The sequence below is a fragment of the Anarhichas minor genome, unplaced genomic scaffold, assembly GCF_050575085.1.
Source record: "Anarhichas minor isolate MPS153535 unplaced genomic scaffold, ASM5057508v1 ptg000040l, whole genome shotgun sequence".
Classification (NCBI taxonomy): Eukaryota; Metazoa; Chordata; class Actinopteri; order Perciformes; family Anarhichadidae; genus Anarhichas; species Anarhichas minor.
The window spans coordinates 5,274,342-5,299,334 of record NW_027466486.1 but is presented as its reverse complement, the minus strand read 5'-3'; the positions used below and the strand labels follow the sequence as shown (position 1 = coordinate 5,299,334).

General features: G+C 43.3%; 1 protein-coding gene across 1 annotated transcript in view; it reads left to right on the top strand.

Annotated features, from left to right (window-relative positions):
* Positions 1-20,689, top strand: part of aqr (aquarius intron-binding spliceosomal factor) — a 43,804-nt gene extending 23,115 nt beyond the window's left edge. The window contains exons 26-36 of the mRNA XM_076107639.1: positions 594-729; positions 2,495-2,704; positions 4,721-4,858; positions 4,958-5,029; positions 5,982-6,169; positions 6,317-6,488; positions 9,315-9,485; positions 14,294-14,379; positions 17,579-17,753; positions 18,947-19,057; positions 20,225-20,689. Of these exons, the coding sequence (XP_075963754.1) occupies positions 594-729; positions 2,495-2,704; positions 4,721-4,858; positions 4,958-5,029; positions 5,982-6,169; positions 6,317-6,488; positions 9,315-9,485; positions 14,294-14,379; positions 17,579-17,753; positions 18,947-19,057; positions 20,225-20,494 (1,729 nt within the window). The 3' untranslated portion in view covers positions 20,495-20,689. The remainder of the gene's footprint in view (positions 1-593; positions 730-2,494; positions 2,705-4,720; positions 4,859-4,957; positions 5,030-5,981; positions 6,170-6,316; positions 6,489-9,314; positions 9,486-14,293; positions 14,380-17,578; positions 17,754-18,946; positions 19,058-20,224) is intronic.
* Positions 20,690-24,993: the final 4,304 nt, after the last annotated feature.

Genomic DNA, 24,993 nt, shown 5'->3' with positions numbered 1-24,993 from the left:
CTTAATTTTATTCAGGCCAAACAGGGAGACCACTGTGACTGTCTTTGAGTCATCTGCTGACTGAGGATCTTTGCAGAGGGTCTAAAAATAGAGTTCACCTCTAGTGTTACCCTGTGACCCCTCCCACCTTCCTGTCTTCCTGTGCATTCTGCTTGTCGAGTTGCCACCTAGTTGCTTTTAAGCAGTATTGTTTAGATGCACAATGGGATGCTCGATTGAACCTAAACAAACCTTGTTTACATGCAAGGATAGTCATTGCTCTCTTTATACTTCTATACTCCATTGGGTCATATTTAGAATATATTTTATCCTGTTAATGTATGTCCTCAGACGACCAGTCACCTGCTTGCAATTGCAACTCAGCTATTACATAATCAATATTAACTCTGTTCTATTAATCCATTCACGGATTAATGGATGGATCAATGGGGCAACTGTGGCTCAGAGGTAGTGTAACAGCAGTAACAGAGTCAGTGTCTTTTTGACCGTGATCTGATTATGCATTCTATGAACCTTAAATGTTTGTCTGTCTGTCTGTCCCTATACTAACTGTTTAGATTGTTGACTAACTATGCTGTGCTGTTTGTCTCCAGGTATGGCCGAGTAAACTATGTCCTCGCAAGAAGACTTGAGCTCCTCAGAGAAGTGGGGAGGTTACAGGAGAGCTTGGATGTCCCGGGCGATGTTTCTTACACCTGTGAGACTGCTGGACACTTCTACCTCTACCAGGTAAGCCTATAACAAGGTGTGTGTGTGTGTGTGTGTGTGTGTGTGTGTGTGTGTGTGTGTGTGTGTGTGTGTGTGTGTGTGTGTGTGTGTGTGTGTGTGTGTGTGTGTGTGTGTGTGTGTGTGAGAATGTTTCTGCAACATGCAGAGAATTAGAATAATGTAATTTTCAACTAATGTTGCCTAGGCTATGCTTTGGATTTTACACTTAGCATTCTTTCTTATTGTGCATATTATTTGATTAAGCTCAACGTGTATGCATTGACCTTTTAACATTCGCAATTGCATAAAGATTTAGCAAAACAAACATTACAAAAGTCAAGACCTTTTTTTCCATCAATCTCTCCTAGTATTAAGCCTTTTAAACATTCTTGAATTCTGTGATTGAGAGACAGCGAGAGAGAGAAAGAGAGAGACACAGATTAAAGGGGATACAATAGATAATTTGCTGAATTAATTAGAATGGATTTCTGCATCGTCGGCCCTTTTCCTCAGACATATCCATGCCAGTCAAACCCAGGCATTATTAAAGTTTCCATTCTCCAGACTCATTGCTCTTTTTGCCTAGACTGCAAATACCCAGAAACAGTCTCAACCTCTTGCCATTTATTCCTGTCACCTAATTGTCCTCTCAGACTGCAGGAGAAATGCCACCGCAGACAATCTCTTACTTGCATTCCCGTGATTTTTTTCGAAGGGTTCTAAAATAGACGGTATAGACGGTTGTTACATAAAGCAGTGCAGCGTGTAGCTGTCATCGTCAGCAGTATGGGGAGCTCAAGTTAAAATCCCAAAGACCCATACTGTGAAAGCAGTGTAAAGATGCCAGTAACATAGTTTTTAGTGGTGGTCATAGTTCAAACTTTATCCTATTGCAGATAGTTGTTTGGTGAATCCAACCCATAGCACATACTTGGATACCACGGCTGTTACCTGAGCTCTAGTGTCAGAGTTCATGTCTGATGTTCATGCTGCCATTTTTGCACCATGCCAGAAATCTGTCAGTGCCCCCCCCGGGGGGGAACATGTATCTACCAGGCCCCCCCACCCCCACAAACACACACACACACCAGTGTGGCTACTTATTAATGTGCTGTTGCATGGAGACCGGATTCTCAACACACACTTCGTTCTAGCTGAGTTCTTGTGTTTATTTTAGCTCTGAAAACTGGCCAACAGTGTAGCTCTGTGTGACATTTGAAGATTCAAATGTCAAGAAGTTGTTCGAGTAGTGAATCTCCGTCCATAAGCAGACTACTCCGTCAGTGATAAATGACACCAAATGCACATGCAGACATAATTAATGTTTCGATGGTGGTCTTAATAGTCCATACAGGAAAATACTTAACATGCAATTAAGCCGAGTCCTCTGGCATTTACCATAATGTTGTTTTTCATAAGGGTATTTATAGAACTCGGTTACCCCGCTGTTTGGTTGAAGCTGGTTTATTACGTGCTCAGCAGGGGCACCTGTGTACGAGCGAAGCTATCTGTTCTCATTTGTTCATTTTTGTTTGATGCGTTTTCTGCTGCGGTTAAATAATTATAGAGAAAACACAAGGCTGGGCAGAGAACACCCATAGTGCGCTCATACAGCATGTTGTTAGACCTCAGACAGGCATCAACTGAGGCTCGCGCATACCAAAAAGTACCTTTTGTGAGTTGCTTTATGTAGAGGCTATATCAAACCGTTAATTACAACACATGTTTAGCTATTGTGCAAATTAAAACACTACCACTGTGTGTGTCTGCTCTATCTCCTCTACAGGTGATATCTCGCTGGGAAGAGTACATGAGCAGAGTCCGGCCTAAACAGGGCAAGACGGTGGAGGTGCAAGCTGTGGCTGCACACTTCCCCTTCCACAAGTACTTCTCCAACGCTCCCCAACCTGTGTTCAAGGGCCGCTCATATGAAGAGGACATGGACATCGCAGAGGGCTGCTATCGGCACATCAAGAAGATTTTCACCCAGCTGGAGGTAGGTCACACATACACACACACACACAGAGACCTACTAGTAGTTCCCTCACTGCTGAGCATCACCCAGTGGGACGTAAGGAGGTAACTCCAGTGCAATAAGGCAATTTTATTAATAGTCATTACTGTTAAATTCAGTGTACATTGTATTAAAATGCATACAGCAACAAATAACATGCACAGAAGCACACAGAAGTATATAGCCCCTTCCTTCTTTGAAGCAAACACACACAGGCTTTATTTGACAGTACTCACAGACTATATGCCAGCTGTGTGTCCAGGTGTTGCACAATCACCCATCCACCCATGTCTTCCTGGCCACCACAGTGACATGTTGAAGATTAACAGTGGTGGTAAGACACTGTTTTTGTGGATGTGTCTGCTTATGAGCAGCCCTTTTGCCACGTCTGCATCTCCCTTGAGTTTCAATCATCACCCGTCCCTTTGCTTTAGTTGATACAGTGAATATAAGACACTTAACGGTACTTGTATTGTTTATTTGTAGATTTAATTGCTGAACCCTTTGAAAAGATAAGCGGCACCACAAAGTGATGAAGGCTATTACTGCTTATCCTTTTTACTCTCCCTGTCACTTTTTTTCACACTTACAAACACAGCTGGATGTGTTATTGGTCCTTCTCAGCCCATCAGGTTTTTCTATAGGGATAACAATAACATTTCAGATTCATGGGAACACCAAGAAGGTCTCCGAAAAGCAATAAAGAAGTTATTGGCTGGAGGTAATATCCCAATACGTGTGGTGACCTTGATTTATCTGGCCCGGCCTCTGTATCACTGCATCACAGCACCTCTCTCCCTCCTCCCTCAGCCTCACCCATGCTGCAGTGAAATCTGCACGCCCATTAAGAGGTATTACTGTCTGTGGTGCAGGTTAGACAAAGCAACATTCTGCTGAATTTGCTTATCTGTCGTGACTCTTCAAATGTTAAAGCAGTTTTGAATAAGCTGTCATAGGAATATCCAAAGGATTTATTGCTAGACAGACGGATAGACAGCAACACAATCTGCCCCCCGGGTTCCTCCTGAATAGACATCTCCTGTTTCCTCCTCTGCAGTCCCACCACATCTTTACTGCTGTTTACTTTTTTGTTTTTTCTCTCTTTTCCCTCTCTTCTCCGTATCCGTGAATCTTTTCCATCTCGATTTCACCCTTCAACCGCTCTGGTGCCATGGGGGTTAAAAATAGATCTCATCAATATTGCATGTTTTGATTGGTTTAATATTAATGCTAAAATAGTAACAACATCAAATATTTATACCCCAGTGCTGTCCGAGTCGACTTCTTCCGTCCTCCCTTCCCCTCTGCCTTCCCTACCCCTACATAGCTAGTGGGGCAACCTGAAATAGCACGTCTGTTTACCCATATTCCCTTTCTGTGCTACGCCCCCCCCCATGCCCCCCGCACACAGCGTGGCTTTCATAGTGCCATGATATTGGCACTCTGAAGTGAACTGATTCAGATGTTGTGTAAAAACAGTCCCCATATTTTCCAGTCTTTGCTGAAGGGCTTCTCAAGCTGCAGTTGTTGAACAGCAGCCCTGTCTGATCTCTGTTGTGCTGCATCAGTGGAGAAGAGGAAACAGTGTTTGCTGGGGTGAAGTCTCTTGAGTTTTTCCAAACACCTACAATTTGTATATGTGGGTAGACACAAAGATGTATTGGTGTTGTATCTGAATATTGAACTGTGCCTTTTTTCCTTTTAGAGGTGTGATTATTTCACCCTTGATAATCACCGTATCCATCATCATTGACAGTACTCATCCATCATTTTGTCAGAAAGCCATTTAAGTTTCCCCTCACAACCCCGTAAAGCACGTAACAAAAACTGAACTTCATGCACAAAGCGATGAATACGCATCTATTTAAGTTCAATGTTACCAAGTTCCTCCCATTGGTCATTATAAAAGTAGTTTTTAATTACTTATAGGAGGTTGCAGTTCTTTGCTGTGCAGTGATCGGCTCCTGATCCGCCCCTGTTCTCTTGTCTATCTTGTAGGAGTTCAGGGCCTTTGAGCTGCTCAGAAGTGGACTGGACCGCTCCAAGTATCTGCTCGTGAAGGAAGCCAAAATCATTGCCATGACCTGTACACATGCTGCACTCAAACGTCACGACCTGGTGGAGCTGGGATTTAAGGTACGCTCTTCTTGGTTGACATGCACACAGAAACCTGGTTAAGCTTGTACTGCAGTTACTTTTAAGTACTTTGTTTAAATTGCTGATTCTCTTTATTAGTACGACAACATCCTGATGGAAGAATCGGCTCAGATTCTGGAGATCGAGACCTTCATCCCCCTCCTGTTACAGGTAACCACTGTTCAGATGTGTTACATTTTAAACTTGTGACGTGCAAGCTTTTAACTAAGACTTTAAAAAAACTACAGCCAGAACAGAAAACTCACAGCCTGGCCTAAGCACTGTCATACGTTCCGACATCAAGCCTAGTTTAATCCTTTACTCGGGATTCTGCTTTCTATCACCTGACTGATAGGCTCCAAACACAGTAATGGTGCTTGTCTTTGGTAGTTGTGCCTAATTGTCCGAGATAGTGCTAATGTCTGTTTACAGATGAGACCATTAGGCACATCAGCCCACCCAGCAACCTCGCCAAATCTCCTCTCTTTATCTCTCTTGTCTAGTGATTCACAGTGCAAGCCTTCTGCCAGGGATACGTCACAGAGAAACTGTTCATTCCCCCCCCCCCCCCCCCCCCTTTCCCTCCCATTCATTATCCAATCATTCAACTCTTATCAGGGATTTTAGTGATTAAATAAACTCTTGACCAGCAATGGTTATATATCAGATTTGTCTGAGGTCAAGCTCCAAATAACACATCTAATTAGCGAAACCTGGCAGCGTGAGATAGATGCGTGGAAAACGCTGTACAGGCCCTTCATGCTTCACTGCCCTCCGGTACTTGTTTTCCTCTGCTGAAGATCTGATTTCACAGAGACTCTATAATATTGTCAAGTCATTAGAGAGAACAAAATATAACCACGTTCGACAACATGGAGTAGTTGTAGTACACCGGAATTACACATGTGGACATCCGTTAGACTTTGTAGGTTGGATTTCAATTCATGCAGCTAATACACCCACCTGTACAGATCAAAGGGAAACATGATACATTATATACTGGGTAAAATGGAAAAGATTTATTTTTTACTGAGGGTATTACGGACCCCTGTATTTCATTTCGGTGTTCTCTGTACCGGGTGTTCTTACTACTTGTCTTTTCTCCATCTTGCCCTCTTGTCAGAACCCAGAGGATGGCTACAGCAGGCTGAAACGTTGGATCATGATTGGAGACCACCACCAGTTGCCCCCTGTTATCAAGAACATGGCCTTCCAGAAGTACTCCAACATGGAGCAGTCTCTCTTCACCCGATTTGTGCGCCTGGGAGTGCCCACTATAGATCTGGACGCACAGGGCCGTGCTCGTGCAAGGTGGGTCAACCCGTACGGAGCATAAAGCCGTCTGTTTTGACCAACTTAATTTCACAAAGGATGCCCTATCTGAGTGATTGGTACCGTCTCCTCACGAACAGGACATTACAGCGTGACTTACTGTGCATCTGTCCTCTTCTCCCACAGCTTATGTAACCTGTACAACTGGCGCTACAAACACCTGGGGAACCTGCCTCATGTGCAGCTACTGCCTGAGTTCCAGGTGCCCAACCCAGGCCTGACCATGGACTTCCAGCTAATTAACGTGGAGGACTTCAATGGGGTGGGAGAATCCGAGCCCAACCCTTACTTCTACCAGGTCAGTAGCAGTGCACACCACAGAACACAAATACACACACGGTACAACTGTTATTTGTACATACACAATCTTGGAACAGCAGAAATAGTTGTGTGGCAGCTTATACACTCCTTTACATGGATACACACTCATGCACACTTAGTTCCACCAGAGCAGAGAACCATACTCCTCCCAAACCTCCATTTCCTCTGAATCGGTTGTTGTACAGCAGTTCACTCCTTTTAAAATGTTAATGGTTTAGCTACCCGGTCCATATGATATATTCATAACCCTGTCTAGTCTGCAGCTAGCACTGGCTGTGTCCAGCACAGACCAGTGGTTGGTCCTTCACACCAGGAGCCAGATTGTGTTTCCTCATGACACTGCTGAGACGCTCAAGACTGTGTGTGGGCATAGAGCAGGGTTGATGGGGATATGTAAACAAAAACTAAAAACGGTCCCCTTTGGCACCGCACCAGCACAGAAGCCCAAATGTTGCTGTGTTATGCTACTTTGTTCTGCCATTGGTGGTTCTGAAAAACTGTGTTCCTTTTTAATAAAGGATGGAAGCTAAAACTAGAATAGTTGTTAAACAGCCACTTAGAGGACACAACAGAGCTTGTAGTTGTCAAAAAGTAAATTGTCTGATGATTACAATACGTACTAATTCTATCAGTTGAGACACTGATTTGTTTATAAGCTCATGGCCAATGAACATATCTCTGCTTCATGAATGTGTGCACGCTCATGTCCCTGAAGCCTTTTATTGTTCTTAAATCCAGACCATGTGCACTTCTCGAGGCACCAGGTCACATGAACGTCGACTCCATTTGCCTGTTGCCATTTTCAGGCCCCTCGAGGGGAATTTCTGCAATCACTCACTATGCCGTATGCACACGCACACATGCGTGCACAAACACTCGCACACATTCATGCACTTTCCTAGGAAGCAGAACGAATAAATTGGACACTAGAGAGGCAAATGTATCCAGAGCATGCTGGATGTCTGTCACAGCTGAACAAACACTGCCACAACCATGCACACCCATCACATACACAAATAAGTGCTCACACACACACACACACTTCACACTCCATGGGTCTGCTTTTCTTCTTCGCCTCATTTGTTAAAGCACTTTCTATACAGAGTCTCAGCCCGTTGATAGTACTTCCCAAGTTGTCAAATGGCTCATAAAGGGTAAGATGCTTATCTAAATCCACATCTTCTGTTGTTAGAAAATGGCTTTTCTCAGCCACTATGCTTGTTAGTCAAAGCTTTTCTGCTTCACAGGCTACATTTAATATTTCGTAAGAGCAGAAATCATTGTGGGCTTTACTCTCAGGTTGACTGATTTATTACTCTGATTACCTCTTATGTGTTTGTATCTACACCACAGTTTGCGATCCTCTCTCCCCTTCTTATTCGTCTCCGTTTTTGCTCTGCAGTCAAACTGTAACGCTGCCTCATGAGTATGTTTTAGCTGTATTCAGGCGCACAATTAACATTAGATGTTTACGGAAATTATCCTAAATGTCAACTGAAGTGGGGTCTTCACTTCCTTGTAAGTTTAACAAGGAACCAAACCGTAGGGACCAGAATGAATACAGCAAGCACAAAATGTTTCTATCAATATAACTGGCTCGTAATCTGACATGTAGACGTCATCGTGGTTTACGACATTTTGTCGATAAATGTTATATATTTCCTATAAGAAAAAAAAAAAAAAAAAAACTCATACCAAACATTAACTGCCAAATTTGATTGTACATTTTCTATCAGTAGAAACCTGGTTTGGCCATTAAAGTTCTGAATTTGTGCCATTTGGAGACCGTTGGTAGGGAAAGAAGAACAGAGGCTATCACTGTTTTGATGTGCTGACTCCAGTGCAGCTGGATCAGGAACTGTTGATGAAGCTGCATACATTATTATCAAAAGATGTGAGGCTGCAGTCCAGGCTTAATTGAAACTGGATGAATAATGCATACTGTTGCCTTTTTTCTTCTTCTTCTTTTTTTTTGGTCACATTTGAAAAACAGGAGTGTAGCTTTGGAGCCAGCATGCACATGCTGAGGAATCTGTTGGTTGCATAGTATGTGAATGATGCATGCAACGTTGGCCTTTCAATTTAGACACATCTGGAGAACAAGATCTTGTTTTGTTGTTCTGGGGCTGGCCATTTGGTGTGATGTTAAATTCCGTGTTGTTGTTTTATTTGTATGTGTTTCTTTGAATATATATATTTTCAAGTACCTAGTGCTCCTCCTGTAACAATCATCTTTATATAGAATATTGAACCAGTAGCTATTTTTTTTTAAAGTCCTGCCTTTTCTAGTTAAGATATAAATAATGCGATATATTGTCATTATATTATGATCACATTTTGTTAGTAATGAAACTGTAGTACTTCTCTGCAGGGGTTCCTAGATTTGGACATTTTGTCCCAGCCTGGCTAGTGGTGGTATTGAGCGTTGTCTGAGGCAATTAATTCCAACCCAAATCAGATGGTTACTCATGCACGAATGAGTAGGCTTTTATCCGGCTAAAAAGTGGAACACTTGACAGGCGAGAAAGGGCTAGAGCATGATGTTAAAGTAACAGACAATGAGAACAGCAAGGTGTCAAACGCAGCAGACACCCCTGGGTCTGCTGATAGGAAGAGAGGCCCATGTGTTTGGGCTTTGATTCACTACAAAATTACTGTATTGATGGACAATTGCTTTTTAATTTCATTTTCCCAAACAATTTGTTTTTTTTTTTTACTTCTCCCATTACTTGTGTACAATACTGTATATTTAAAATATGATGATATTCATCTTACCTCTCCTTTTCTCCTTCTTCCTGTGAAGAACCTGGCGGAGGCGGAATATTCTGTGGCTTTGTACATGTACATGCGTCTGCTGGGCTACCCTGCTGACCGCATTAGCATCCTCACCACCTACAATGGACAAAAGCACCTGATCAGAGACGTCATCAACCAGCGCTGTGCTGGTAATCCCTTCTTCAGTCAGCCTAACAAGGTAAGGACCTCATGCACCAGTTGACACTGGGCACAGTGAACAGTGCACACAGCTGCATCCAATGATTGTATTGTTTCAATTATTATAAAGCATGGGAAGGGAGAAGTATGTCAAGAGAGAATCGCGATGCATCTAAGAATCTATTCCCCCCCCCCCCCCCCCCCCACCACCCCTAAGCATTCCATTAATGAAACACATCCGAGTCCACATGCATGAACTGTAGACACTCTTAATATCACTTGAGGGTGACACATTTCTTCTCTCCTGTCAGGAATGAATCCACAGTCCCAACAGACATGTTTTCACCTCTTGTATGTGTGTGTAGGACTTTAGTAGGAACATGCATGACACACACACATGAACAGTGTTTTCACACCTTCAGTTGTCGGCTGCATTCAACGCACCGACCTTCTATCCTCTGTTGCACTGAGAAAGAAATTCACAGCTCTCAACTCTCACAAGGCTTTTGCTGTTTCTGCCTCCCATCAGCACAGACATGCACATCTTCTCTTTCCCCCTGTGCAATTTAAGAAGTTTTGTACATTTTAACTATGCGTTTTCTCAACTCTCCTCATTTTTGCAGAGTGACATACAGTATTCCTTTTTTTTAAGTGGATCTGCATGATTCGCACAGGGTGGAAAATTACTGAGCAGCTCAGGGAAGTTCTTGATTCACTTTTCGCTGTTGTAAGCAAAGCAAATTAGTATTTTTATTTTTTCACCCTGGCACTCTGACATTGTTCTGCTCCATCAAATCATAAGACTATCAACTGCTGCAGGTCATAAGACCCAAGAAGAGCAAGAGACTGTGTGCCCTCTGTCCCAAACAGTTTACACACCAGCTGACAGAATACCTCTGTAAATTAAACTCACTGAGGTGTGTGTGTGTGTGTGTGTGTGTGTGTGTGTGTGTGTGTGTGTGTGTGTGTGTGTGTGTGTGTGTGTGTGTGTGTGTGTGTGTGTGTGTGTGTGTGTGTGTGTGTGTGTGTGTGTGTGTGTGTGTGTGTGTGTGTGTGTGGAGGAAAGGATTTAAATGTGCATACTTTGAGAGTGGGTGTAGACTCCATGCTGTGTTCATCCCTGAAGAATATTGTTGGATTGTCTTCAGCCCACGGTATCCCCCCCCCTACTCCTCTTGTTTCTCTTCTCTCTTTCCTTCCTTTACACTGTGTTAAGTCAGCAGCCCGTTGGCACAGTTTTCTGTTTGTTCTGCTAAATGCTTTTACCCGCTAGCCTGAGGTTATGCTTTCCTCTCGCTTCCTTCTTTCCCCCCCCCAACCCGTATTCTCTCACCTTTCTTTGGTCTCCGTTCTTCAAGCTTTTTGCTCACTTTACAATGCCACAGACTCTTTAGGCACGCCAGAGAAAGTTGCAAGGTTGGAGTGTAAATGGCACATCACCAGTCATTGTGCAGAGTCAGCATGCCTCCAAATATGTTGTGTATGTTTCTGTTTGTGTAGTGTAAGTGGTAAGCAAGGTGGTTATCCCCAATAATGAACTTTCAGCAGTATATATGCCAAAATAGCAGGCGAGAGTGAACACAAGCACACAGCACAACAGTGCGTCTGTCAGCCCAACCTTTCTTCATCGTTTGGGGTTTTTATGGAAAATATAAAGGTAATGTTATTCTGTATTTGTCTTATTGTCAACAAATATGAAGATACCAAAGCCTGTCTCTTGATAATCCCTTATTCCACAGCACGTCAGACGTACACCCTTAACAACAGGTCAAAGATTCATAATGTTCTTTTTACAAAACTAAGACTCAGCTGTATCCGGCTTCGTTAGTAGGACCATTATATTGTTTGTTTTCGGTCTTTTCTTGAGATTTGGTGACACAATTATATACCGAAACAGCCTTATCTTTTAACGTATAGAGGTACAAACACAAATTGCAGAATGTTAGCGTTTATTAATTGTCCAACAAAGCAGGCAGGAAGTGAATCCCTCTCATGGCCTTGTGTGAATGCTGCATTCTACCACCTGCAGGGTTGCTTTTTTTTCTTTATTCTCCGGTTGTTGTTTTGTATTTTGCGCCGTGCAATGCTACCTTGTTGCTCTGTCATGTCCCCTGTTCTGACAGCTAGAAAGACATTGTGCTTGGTCATGTTAAATGTCCTGCAATGTTAAGACCTAAAGTGTCATTCATTGTGCTCATGGCCTGAGTCAGTATGCATGCCGAGTAGTAAAGTGACAGTGGTGACAGGCTGCTAGATTTGCTGAGAGGAGAAGGGAGGGAGATGAAAGAGGGGCTCTTATGGGAAAATGCTGAGCTGCTGAAAGGTCATGGCGCAGAGCATCGGGCCCACAGTGTGTCTGAGGATATGTCACAATATCTAAAACTAAGCAAATGTCAACAGCCATCCTTCTTTATAGCAATGACTTGCATTAGTAAGATAAGCAGAGGAGGGACAGTTGGCACCAGCCACAGTCCCGAAATCAAATAAACATACTGGCCTAAACTGTCGAGTGAATCTCAAAAACAACAGTTGGCATTCATATGTATGCTTTATGCATTATTTTGTTTACTCTATGAATTTTACAGACAGGGTCCATTTGAGTTCGCTTTCTGTTTGTGCTGTATATTTTAAGCACCAGTGTTTATTTATTCAGTTTGCTTATTAAAGCTTTATTACATAAATACAAACTAGATTCAGAGTCATTGGATCTGTTCTGGCCACCCAAATCCCAGCCCAGTCCTCACAGGCGGCCAAGCAATCACACAAAGCAATGTTGAAGTTTTAAGCAACTGTGATTAAGTTAATCTGTGTTTGGTTAGTTAAGCACATCAATAGAGTCGAGGAGAGATAAATGAGAAGTGACGAGTGTGCATGTTTAATCTTCGAAGTTCACCTTCTGCATCCCTCCCGCCGTTAATATATGTGGCTGCAAGCGCACACACTTTCAGTCAATTTAGCTGTGTGACCGGAACCAGATTATAACCGGATATGTTGACGTATAGATCGGCAAAACCTCTTCCTAACATCTCCCAGCATGCCTTTTCAAGGCATCAAATCTTTAGACACACGTGGATGTGAAGGCACAAGGAATGAGACATAACCTTGTTAACTCTGTCATCCCTGAGAGTCTCTAGTGAAAAATTCAATAATCCGTCTGTCTGACGTCTGCACATTCCAGGGTTGTAATTACCATGAATAAGACATAGCAGGAATGATAGAGTTGGGGGGGGGGGGGGGGGGAGAGGAATAGAGTAGAGATCCACGCTTGACCATTAGCTTAGAGACGGTACGTCATTATCTTCATGACAATGAGGAGAAGGAGGCCAAGATGAAAGGAAATGACTCTCAGTCAACTAGTTTCTATTTGCGACAAAGTGCGTCTGTGTGTCTCACGGCATATTCTGAGTGTGTTTCTGTGCTTCCTTTATGCACAGACATGCATGTGCCACAATGACATGACCTCTGTAATTCACTCCCTGGAAGATTTCTCATAAATAACTAAACACCGTGCAAAATGCTACGCCGTGGGGAGAGTTTCTATCTGGGCTTCGTTGTCGCTGTCTGTGTGCTAAGAATAACTCCCTCTCAAGTGCCCTTTCTCTGCTAAACAAGTTGCACTGTTTTGGTTGAAACCATGCAGTTATTGCCCCTTTTTAAGTCCGCAGTTATAGTCTACTCCCGACAAAGGGTGCGCTGGAGTGTCTCCGTGTACGCCACATTTGTGCACTCTTAAAGCAGCTTGTTTGACTTGAACACACAGCCCACGACGCCTCGTACTATTGTAAAACCGACACACTGTTGCCTCTGCTGCTGCACCTGTTCTGCATGGCGACAGGAAGACGTAAATAAATATTGGTCTACTACATCGTTAGCCCCGTCTCTCCCTCTTTTACACGTTCACACACTGTCCCCACACTCCCTTCCTGTTACTTAAAAGGGGGGGGGTTTGGAAGGGAAAAGGGAGTTCCAGGATAATAACCGCGATCACGGGATTACTTATTTAGAATGTCCGGTTTATTGGTCGGTAGCTGTAGCCCTGGACCTATGTGGCCTCTCGATGGTGGGTGGTGTCTTATTGATCCACTCTACCGGATGGATCTATAGAGGAAAGGCCAATCTCTTTTTGCTGGGCTTTGAATTTTGCAGCATGTGGCCTGTATAATTGCATAGTCGTGTTTTCTTAAGCAGGACTTATGACCTGTTTTGTTTATGTAACCATTATTTACACGCAGTCTTACTTTATGTAGGTTTAGGCTAACATTATTGCGTCTTACTTACAACATACAAACGCATCCCTCCCTGAAGTCTTATCGGCATTTTCCCTCTCCACACTATCGCTATTATATCGGCTTATTAAAATCGACTATCGGTCGGCCTCTAGTTCGTGACATGTAATGGGTTCAGTTTTACAGGATTTGCTTTGCTTTGTATCAAGTAGCAAGTGTGGTTTTCTTTATTATGAAAGGTGTAACAACACTGACAAAGTGAAAACACAGCTCCGTTCTCCGTGTAAGGGAATGAATATGCTTCTCAGCAACACAGGATTACCGGGGTATAAAAGCAAATTGGCTGACACAACCTTCCTTTTGCTTCGGGGGGGGGGGGGGGGGGACTCACAGAGAGCCACTTCTCCATTCTGTCTCCCTGAAATAATCTCTGATCCATTCAAGCAGCGTGGCCCCCAGTTCCTGGGCCCTGAGTCTCAGGGGCCCAGGTGAGGGGCTGATGGCATAATGCCCTCTAAGCCAAATTAGCCCCGCTGGCTGCCCATGTGGCCCGCAGGGATTACAGCATTAACAAGAAAACCCCGGCATCTACTGTATAATGAATATGTTTGTGTCTTTGCAGGTGACCACAGTGGATAGGTTCCAGGGTCAGCAGAATGACTACATCATCCTCTCCCTGGTCCGCACTAAAGCCGTGGGACACCTGAGGTAATTACAAGCAGAAAAACTAACCAAAAATAGACACCGTAAGCTGCTATTCCACAAATGCATACCTGTTTAATAGGATCTACTCCTTAGATACACATCATCCAGGGACAACACAGCACACATTTAGGCACTTAACTGTCTTGAAACCCAACTTTCAGGAGGTTTTCTCACTTTGCCGTGTGTAACTACTCAATGATGTTTGCTAAAGGACAAAAAAAAGACTGTCTTGAAGTATGTATGAGCTTAATTTGAGGCAGGGAGGATAAAGTGTGCTTCAGGACGGGATCATGTCTGTGGAGCTGACTGTACTTTTTGTTCTGGTTAAGAGAAGCCATTGTGCTCTGATGATTGGGGTGAGACTATCAAACAAAGTGCTTTGCTCTGATCAAAGACATGCCATATATCAGTAATTAAGCGGCATGATGGTTCACCAAACTGCAGTTATAGGTTTAATGTATTTTTGTTCCATGTCCAATTGCTATCCACTCAACTATACTCCCATGCGGGGCTTCTCTTTCTCTTAGTCTTCAGCTCAGTCTCCTTATCTCTGTGCTCCCTCTTCTCTTCACTCCCACCTCCTTCCTCATTTCACTGAATTGATTTGTAGTGAAATGGCCTTTCAGTCCTCCTCCTGCCATGACATCCTGAGGACTTCTTCACACCTAATGCGCTCCATGTTTTAATACCAGACGATTGAGGCTGAATTCTTCCACAGTACTTCAGCTTTGCCATGCGGGCCTCTGGCTGTGATGTACAGTAGCTGCTGTTGGGATTGCACCACTCACAGCTTTATCACAGCTGTACAGCCAGTGCATTCACCCGCCCTCACATTGGACAGTCTGCAAATTGGAGCCCCAGTGCGAATAATAAGCCATTCCTTTTGTAGCTAAATACATGCACAACACACACACACACACACCCACACCCTTGAGCGTGGTCATTTTACCCGGCAGAGCAAACACTTACAAGCTCTATTTTGTTTTTTCCTCGTCTCACAGATAAAGCAATGAATTGATGTAGCTGAGAGGGAGAAGTGCAGCGGGCCACAGAGAGTGGTACTTTATCTTGCTGCCAGCAGCGCCGGCTCTCCTCTCGGTATCATTCATTTGATCGTGTCTTACACTGGATATTGCACCCTGCCTTACACACATTCTCAGCCCACACAGAGTGGGGAGGCTGTCAAAAGGCTGTCCCTTTAACAATGTGCTACAACTCTAGTTATCAGTCAGTGGAAGGGTATACAATAATACTAGAGTCTCTATTCTCCTGGGTATGTACTTGTATCCAGGACGTTGGGCCTGAAAGCCTAGTTTTATTCTTACCACGAGTGATGAGCTCAAAAAAATAGGAGTAGAACAGACATCAAACTGTTTGCCGTGGTCAATTAACTAGGGTAAAAAAAACACTGCTCATTTGGTTGTTACCGCAAAATCTCTTGCAATGGCAACAGTATACACGTAAAAATGGCCGCCGCTCTGACCATCCTGCTACGTTGATTTGAATGAGAACGTCCGTGTCGAGTAGCTACGGGCTGCTACAGAGGTCTGGTGCGCTCACCGCTTTGTGACTTCACACCTCAGTCTTCAGCCCCAAATTGGCGTCGACTCAAGTGATGTCATTTGAGGCAGTTTATCAGTCACTGCTCTGGAGCCACAAAAGGGTTTTTTTCCCACATATGCAGTAGTAGTCACCTGAAAAACTAGATCAGCACACCTCCCCTTTTAATATCAGAGCAATTGTAGTAACATATATTAATTAAATTTTTCATAGGCTTTGCTTTGACTTTATATTCATAACTTGGTGTCCCTGACACTTCTGAATGGTCAGCTGCGTGGTTGAAAGAGCAGTGGTTCATGGGAAATCCTTGTGCTGTCCATTGTGTTTCCCCCCCATACTGGGCTCACTGTGGCGTCCTACCGTACAATCCTCCTCCTGTCCTCTCCTCTCTCACTGCATCTGTCCTCATGGCAATTTGCTGGCGTGACGCCCACAGGGGACGCAGCTGACCATATGACAAGCTGACCCTTGCTTTGATGGGAGAAGCACTCCTGCTAACGCACACAGGCACGCTCACATGCAGGAGCGCACTCTTTGACAGGGAAGCACAGATCTAGACCTGTTCTGACACACACACACACACACACACACACGTGAGAACACACACGCAAATGGTATTTGGTACACTTCGCCCTGCCATGTCACAGCACAGGTGGGCGTCTCTCAGTCGTGGCGTGTCCACAGGCTATCATGCTTCATGATTGGCTCTTCTCTTCTAGAGCTCTCCACTCATTGGTTTTTAGGTTGTTGGTAGTTTGTCTCTGTGGAAATGTTGTGCTCTCAAGCTTCATTTTGTACTATGCTTGAAATTTGCAGCAAACGTTACATAAACCTACCGTCTGCATACGTTAACTCCATCATAAACCCTGCAGAATGCTTTCCATAAGCCTTTTTTTCCTTCTACATATTCATATTCTGCTAAGCTCCATTAGGTTTCCTGTTCAAACACCTAAAACACACAACGGTTACGAAGAGTACCATTACGCAGATTTATTTCATACATACAATTGGAAGGGTATCTCCGCCTTTTATACATTTCTTTTTTACATGGTACATTTTTGTGGATTTTAAGTTTAAGTTTTCTTCTACCATCTAACTTAAATATTACTAAATAGATGTGTACTATGAGAACACACTTTTTTTTTAAGCTTGGACTGTCAAATGCAGTGTTAGACATGTTTTTAGTTCTTTAACTCTGGTATATAAGCATTCAGTGGTAATAATCTAAAATAGGACGGGTAAACAACCTCTTTCACCACTAGAGCAAGTCGAGCAGGATTCTGCCATTCTCTAGTCGCTAATCTCTTAATTCTACTGGATGACAAGAACAAATAACCTGTCTGCCCTTTCTTATACTCTCTTACCTCTACCCCTCTCTCTTTGTGTGTCTTGTTCATCTCTGCTTTTTGCCTTCTCATGAATTTATTTTCCGCTGAGCTTCTATGTCTTCCCTCACCTATTGCTGCTTATCCTTCACTAAACCTCTCTCCTCCTACTCTGCACTGCCCCCCCCCCCCCCCCCCCCCCCCCCCCCCCCCCCCCTTCCCTTTACAGTCTTTATTTGATTCTTCCACTTTGATCCCTTTACTTCAGTGTTTGTTTTTGCCCCTCTCATAGATTTCTTTGTTGTTTCACTCCACAGGGATGTGAGGCGTCTGGTGGTAGCCATGTCAAGAGCCAGACTGGGTCTGTATGTCTTTGGACGGGTGGCGTTGTTCCAAAACTGCTTTGAGCTGACTCCTGTCTTCAGCCAGCTCACTGCCAGACCCATGCAGCTGCACATCCGGCCACACGAGTACTACAGCCAGGAGCAGCCCGTACGTCAACGCACACACCAGTATCTTAAATGTTCAATTATCTTCACTCCAGATCCATATTTGCCAATAACAACTGAGCTTCCTCGTCCACATCAGTCAACTTCCACATAACTGTTGCACACTCCAACATCTTTCCACGTCATTGCTGCGACGGCCCCCTGAATGGCATCTTCTTTCCCTTTTGGTCCTCATTGGTCCCAAGTCTTACTGCTGCTTTACCCACTGGCCCCGGCCTGTTAACAGCATTCAGCAGGGGCCATGTGCAAGCATGGGAAACACAGCCTGGCTATAATTAACCCCCAGAGGTCAGAAAGCAAAACCACTCTCCCAAATCCCGCCAGGCCCGCATGAGACGACTGTTGTCTGGTCACTGTGTCTCGCTGACTGGCGTGTGTGGCAACAGGGGTGTCTAAAATACCCCATAGCCTCTGACACTTCCTCTGAGTCCAGAGTGTTCATCCCCATGGGGGTCAGTTCTTTTGGGCACACACATGCGGCCCCTGCTTAGCCCGTCTATCTGGAGTCAGTAAACCCCTGCTGCTTACACGCAGATTAAAAGTCAGATCTGGCAACACGACCAGGACTAAAACAGGCTACTCAATGTTGCCGATTCAGAAGCAGTTCTAAAGATACAGGATACACTGCTGTTTAATGCTCCATGTGGATATATACACATTTACAGCACTGGTAGATAGTATTGGGCAGACGGTAAAACTTAGTGTCTACACTCAATCACGTGTCTTGATGTTTTTACTGATAGTTTTGCAGTAATAAAACACAGTTCAGTTTTACAGTACTGGGAGCATCACCCCTGTACTCATGAGGTAACAGCCCAGCAGATTGCATATTCTGCTCGCCTCACTCCCCAGTTTATGCTGTAAAACTCTGTCTGCATACTAATATCAAATTACAACTCTGCATCCCCGACTCCTTTTTGATAGTGCGTGAGCAGCGATCACTTGAAGCAGCAAGTGAGAGTTTGCTTTTAATTAAGAGAGTTTGCTTTTAATTAAGCGGTTAACGGGCAGGTGGTATGTAATTTCCTTGCACACATTTGCATCAGATAAATAATTTACCAACGTGGAGCCGGCTAACGAGGCAGATGTACGTTTTCATTACCATTCCTTTCACATCATAGCCTGGATTCTAAATGTTCTTTCTCTTACTGATCTTTTTTTGTTTCCTTCTCACAGAGAGATGCGTCTGGACAGGCAGACCAAATAATCAAGAACATGCCGGAGATGACCAACCTGGTGTATAATATGTACATGCATATGATCCAGACCTCCCAGAAGAACAGACAGGTAAACGCCTATTGATAAATGCAATAGTGAAGAGTGCCAACAAGCAGTGCAGTATTGCTGCTGTCTCATAGGTGTATTATAGAAGAGAGGCATGTATTACTATTTAAAGTGTACACACACATTATACTAACAAATATTTGTCTTTAACTTCCTTTAAGTCTTGTGACATTAAGCACTGCTGACAGCTGTCGGTGTCTCTCCCTGGTCGCTTTTCTAGTATCTTTAATCTTTAATGCAGAACAGTAAGTGGGTCAGATGTAAGAGAGCTGTTGTAGTTGTGCATATGGAGAACTAACAGGCCGCAAGCCAAGCGTATTACCAATGGAGCGAAGGTGAATTTTACACATGTTATCCATCGTCACATATTGTCTCTTGTGCAATTTTATGAAGAGGATTAGGACTTGACTGTGAGAGAAAAGGTTCGGACTTGTTCAGACTGCCAGCTCAATTCCATTTTTTGGCATATCCAGACTGTATCCAGATTGATTTAAAAGTCTGGACGGCAAAAAAAAACTAAACGCAATTTTTGTAAATCGGATCCAAACCACATTGGGGGGTAGTTTGAAATGCAATTCCAGTCTTAATTTCTACCGATGCGTCTCAGTCCGGACATTCTGGCGGCATAAATCGGATTTCAAAGTGTGGAAGTGCTAAGCAGAATCCATTCTGCGACTAGCAGAGCGCTATGGAGGACAACAGATGAGGACAATAGTCCATGTAAAAAAAAAAAAAAAACGCCAAATTAAATGTGTACCAACCTCCTTCGTTGCTGAGTTTGTCTGGTGCAACGAAGGAGTTCTGCACTGCAAACAGCTTGTTTCAAAGGTGAATGCTTACTTGAATAGCTTCATTGTTACTGACGCCTAAATCGTTACCACAGCAGCCCGTGTAGACCGGGTTAGTGATGTCACAACACGCAAATCTGATCTGATCAATTGCAAATAACAGCGCGGATCATCTGCCTTTAAGATCTGATTTGAGAACCAAATCGGATTTGTCCGCAGTCTGATCCAAAGACTTTGCTTTGATGATATTCTACTTTGCCCTTAACATACACTATTTCCCAGTAGAATGCAAGTACATTTGATATTTTAGTAATAGGATTATATGAACTCAAGGTGGAAATAATCTTCCTCTACACTTTGTATCTTTCCCTTGGCTTCGTAGCAGCAACAGCAGAAACTGGCTCTGCCTCCACAACAAACCGAGACCGACGCTGCGGTCGAGAAAGAGCCCGTTAGCTCTGGGGAACCGCAGGAAGAAACCTCCATGGAGCAGGAAAACCCAGACGGGGAGTCAAACTCCAAGCCAAACACAGAGGACACCAGTGAGAAGGAAGAAAAGCAAGATACAGTGGGCCATGCTAAGATGCCAGAGCATCCTGGCAGAGACAGCGACAGTGACGGGGAGGACAGTGGAGCGGAGCAGAAGCACTAGAGCATCCACATGTGGGACTAGCGTTAAGGGCTTCAGTTGTTTAGGGAACCAAGTGGACTGTCCCTTAAGGAAAGATTAGCAGGGAGTCAGTGATTCTGAATGAATTTTCTGGTGATAATGTTTCATTCATTTTTGTAAAACATTCAATTTTGTTACCATCATAACTTTTTTTAAATAAAATAAAATAAACGCAAATTCTTTATTTGTCTGTAACATGTTTCACTATATGTGCACTCACCAGAGCTTATGCTGCTCTTAATGAGGTTCTCATCACTCTCACACGCACACTCTGACAGATAAACACATAGTATAGTCAACATGTTTAAGCCTTGATAAACTCTCTCTGTCATGACACTTCCATCCATTCATCTGCTTCCCTCTGCTTTAAGTACAACTCCAATCTGATTGGCTCAGCCTATACCGGCTACACAAGCTGCGACTAAGCTGCATTTGTAGGTCAGTCGCTCCACCCGAGGGCCAGTGTGCATGCTGGGGGATTTCAACCTGCCCTCTGGATGTATAGTCACTCAACTAGCACGCCTTGAATCCTTTGTCATTCATAACTTTACTAACGTAGAGCTCTGCAGAATAACTTCAGCTGTATCAGTGTTCAGGTTGAGGACCAAATTTAAGAAAATAATTTCAGGCTTAATATTTGTGTTGCCATTAAAGCAAACGCCAAGTCTTTGTAGTTTAAACATAAATTCACTTCAAATGAAGAGGTTAACACAGTCCACAGCCCTGAAGCTGAAAACACAGACTGGAAATGCATTCATTATCATGCACCAAAGGTTGGTTGGTTGGTTACATCATACCTCAGGCAGGCTGAGAGAACAGGTCAGCTGCACAGCTGCTCTAGCCTGGGCCAGTGTAAAGACCTGATGGAGAACCATGTGTTGATAGATGTGGAGAGGCATATTCTCTGTATTCAGTCAAGTGCGGAGCCATGTTACGTTTATTTTATCTTCTGAGAGCAGAACACTCCGGGTCCCAAGTTCTCATGAGTACGTTGGAGTGTCAGGATATGCTTCTGTCGGCCGAAGAAAGGATTAGAATGAGGGGTTGGATAAGGAAGATTATCTCTGTCGGCCGAGTCTGCATCTACAAATGACTGATGTTTTTGGGATTACGCCGCACAAGACAAAGACCAATTTACATCACATGATGCTGAAGCGTTTATTTATACCGAATGACCAAACTACCACAATAGACTTTTATGCAGCCATAACACAACACGTTGTTCTATCATCTGTATCACTAATTGACTCTCTACAAACCCCATGACAGCAAGCATACTTCTTCTTGAGTCACATGAGTGTCTGCATTGTGTAATTTCCTCCCTCTGCTCAGCCATTCAGTCACTAACTTTTCTGTTTTCTCCCAGCTGGCCCTCTTGAGAATTGAGTTGCCTGTGGTCCCTTGTTGTAAAGTAGAGCTAACCGGTGGGAAGTGGCTACTGCTCGCACACACAACAACTCTGGAAGGATCTGGAAGACTGGAAGGAATAGCTGCAGGCAAAAAAGGAGATCAGGAGCTCGCATCCTCCAGAATCTTTCTCTGCTGAAGGTGAACATGTCTTTTATACTCGCACGACAGGTATTCATTAGGTTAATAGCTACTTTGCAAAGCACTCGCTTCTAACCTTTGCTATGGGCTGATGTGTCACAGAGACTAACAGCATGCTGGAAACTGTAAGTGTTCATGATTTGGTCATGAGTTCAGATGGTATGTTATTGTTCTCTTGTAATATATATATATATATATATATATATATATATATATATTATTCACTCATTTAAAGAGGCTTATGTAAACGTACAAAAACAAGAGACACGAGGTGCAAGAGGAAGAATTTAAGAGATAGCAGAAGTGTTTTATTTGAGGTTTTGAGTCCACTTGTCCTCGTTGTGAGATATTACCCTGCCTTTTAAATAACTTAGTTGCTGTGTGGGTTTCTTCTTCTCGTTTCCCAAAAGCACGGGATCCACCGTGTGTCATTTAATGCCCAACCCTACTTGTCATAACAGGAAATTACACATTACATCGTCAAGAAGACAGTGCCTGGAGGGGGGGAAGCATCTGGCCGTTGTGTCTTAAAGCTAAAACAGGTTTAGGGAATCCGCCTGACGGCACACAATGCTTTCACACTCATGAAACCATCAGTTCTACAATCTCTACTGCGAGGCTGGGCCTCAGGGCAGATTATTATTCTGTTGGGTTTTAAAACACAAAAAAAAAGCTCTTGCTTATTATTGCATTTATTTGGTTAAAATTAAATTTCACTGAAATTGTAGTAGACTGTAGTAAAAGTCTCCATATATGGAGACTTTTACTACTAAATATGTATACATATATATATGCACATACATTGTTAGGTATGCAGGCTTCACATTACACAGAATTCCAATTAGCATTTTTTTCACCATGGATAATACAACAGGCGTTTTTATAGCTCTAATTGCCACACATCATCTTCCAGGCCACTGTTCGTTAGCAGCGTTGACAGACAAAGTAATGCTCATTACCAAAGTTATGCATGATCTCCGCTGATCTGCTATTAGCGGGTGACTAATGTGCCAGCGTCGGTCTTCAACACCCTGTAAGTGGGCGGCCCATTGACCTCACCGGGCAGACGGGCCTGTTGGTTATTGCTTGTGTTTGCCAGCTTATCATGGCCACTGCCTAATCCTGACAAATACATCCAGATCATCAACAGGGCACGTTTCAATCTGATAATCTCCTATCATTGCTAAAGAGGCACGGCCGCTCATAGGAACACACTCTGCTGCTATTGTAGTGCCTGACACACTTTCAGTTACTCTCCTAAAGTGCACTTCTGCCAGGCCTCCACACAAATTCCAATGAGCAGTTCTAGTTGTGTGTGTTTGGCTTTGCAAAGCTTGCTGATGTCCACTTTGATTGGCCACTCTCATCTTTCTCTCTTCTTCCTAGACAAGGATGGCCGGTTGCGGTTCATGTTTCTGGGGCATCTTCTGGCTTGTGGTTCTGATCTGCATAGGCTGGCCTCTCAGCATCACCTTAGGGGCTCTCTACGGCCTCGTCAGCCCCCTTACCACCTGCCTCGGCCTGGACCGGATCTCCGACTTACTCCTGGAGGGGGCCAACCTGGGCCGAACCTGTGCCAATAACATGAGGCATGGCAAGCCTTTGTGTTGAGAACCACCCTGGGTGATCGGGACCAGACAGCAGGACCAGAGATTGGAGGCGAGATTTATGCTTCTCTAGAGAGAAAAGTATTTGCCTTGAGAACCGTTAATGTCTGTTTTATGTTGAGATGTCCTGAGATGATTGGCACTCAATGAAGTGAGAAACTTGTTTTAGCAAGTTATGTAACAAAAAAAGGTCCGTACGGTTTGTAAGAATGGATTCCGCTTGTTCTGTTAACACGTAATTAACTACGGATTTCAAATTTGTATGGTCTTGTCAGGAAGAAAATAGGCTTTGTGTTCATGGTCTGTGTTTGCAGTTTAATTCACGATGACACTGCATGGAGAAGATAAGAATGAAAATAGCAATTAAACAATGGAAATACTTAGACTTGTAAATGACTGTATGGAAACTTTTAATGCGATTAAAACTGCTTTGAACTTGCCCTCTGGTTTGTCGACTTGACTTATTGTATACAGTATTTGGTGGTAAATCCATGTTTTGAAATGTGAAGGTAAATAGAGAAACACAGAAAGCCGAAGATATAACGGATGCAATTCTAGTTTGCTTCAATGATTTTGTTTACCTGCTTTTTCTCCTGTTTAGCGTCACACGGGGGGTTGGAGCTTATCCCAGCACGAGTTGAATGGAAGTCGGGGAGAGAATTTTAAGACGATTTGCAAAGTCATCTCAAGCCCAACACAGACAGAATCGGTCACACGAATACATCAACAACTTATGGCAGTATTTTTTATTTCTTTTTTTGCTCCTTGGGGACAGCAGAACAAGATGTAAACACAACGTTGATATATAATAAACATATTAAGTTGTCGAAGTGGCAAACATTTGCCTGTTGACACGTCCAACAGATGGTGAGTAACAATATCATTCATTTCAAGTCTCATTTCTGACCCTTTACCATAACTTTTTTATGACTTTTTTCGACATACTATATTATGACTTTATTTTTTATATACTACACTATGACTTTTCTATAATTTTTTTCGACATACTATACTATGACTTTTCAACATAATATTTGACCGTTTTATTACTCGGCAAGAAAGCAAATAAGTGTATTTCCAAAAACTAACAATTTCTTTAAAACCTAATTCATTATTAGTTGAATAAATCTTATTTTAGTCTTTGTTTTTATTCATGTGTTATTCCTTTTTTACGCTGTTGCATGTTCGCATGACCTCCATCCACCTCTTCCTTCTTGTCTGTGTTAGATCAAGTGCCATGAAACTTTAAATTTGATCTAAAGTCAAGTTAGGTCCAGAGTATTATACCATGCAGTACATCAGACGGACATCAGGCTTAATGTTTGT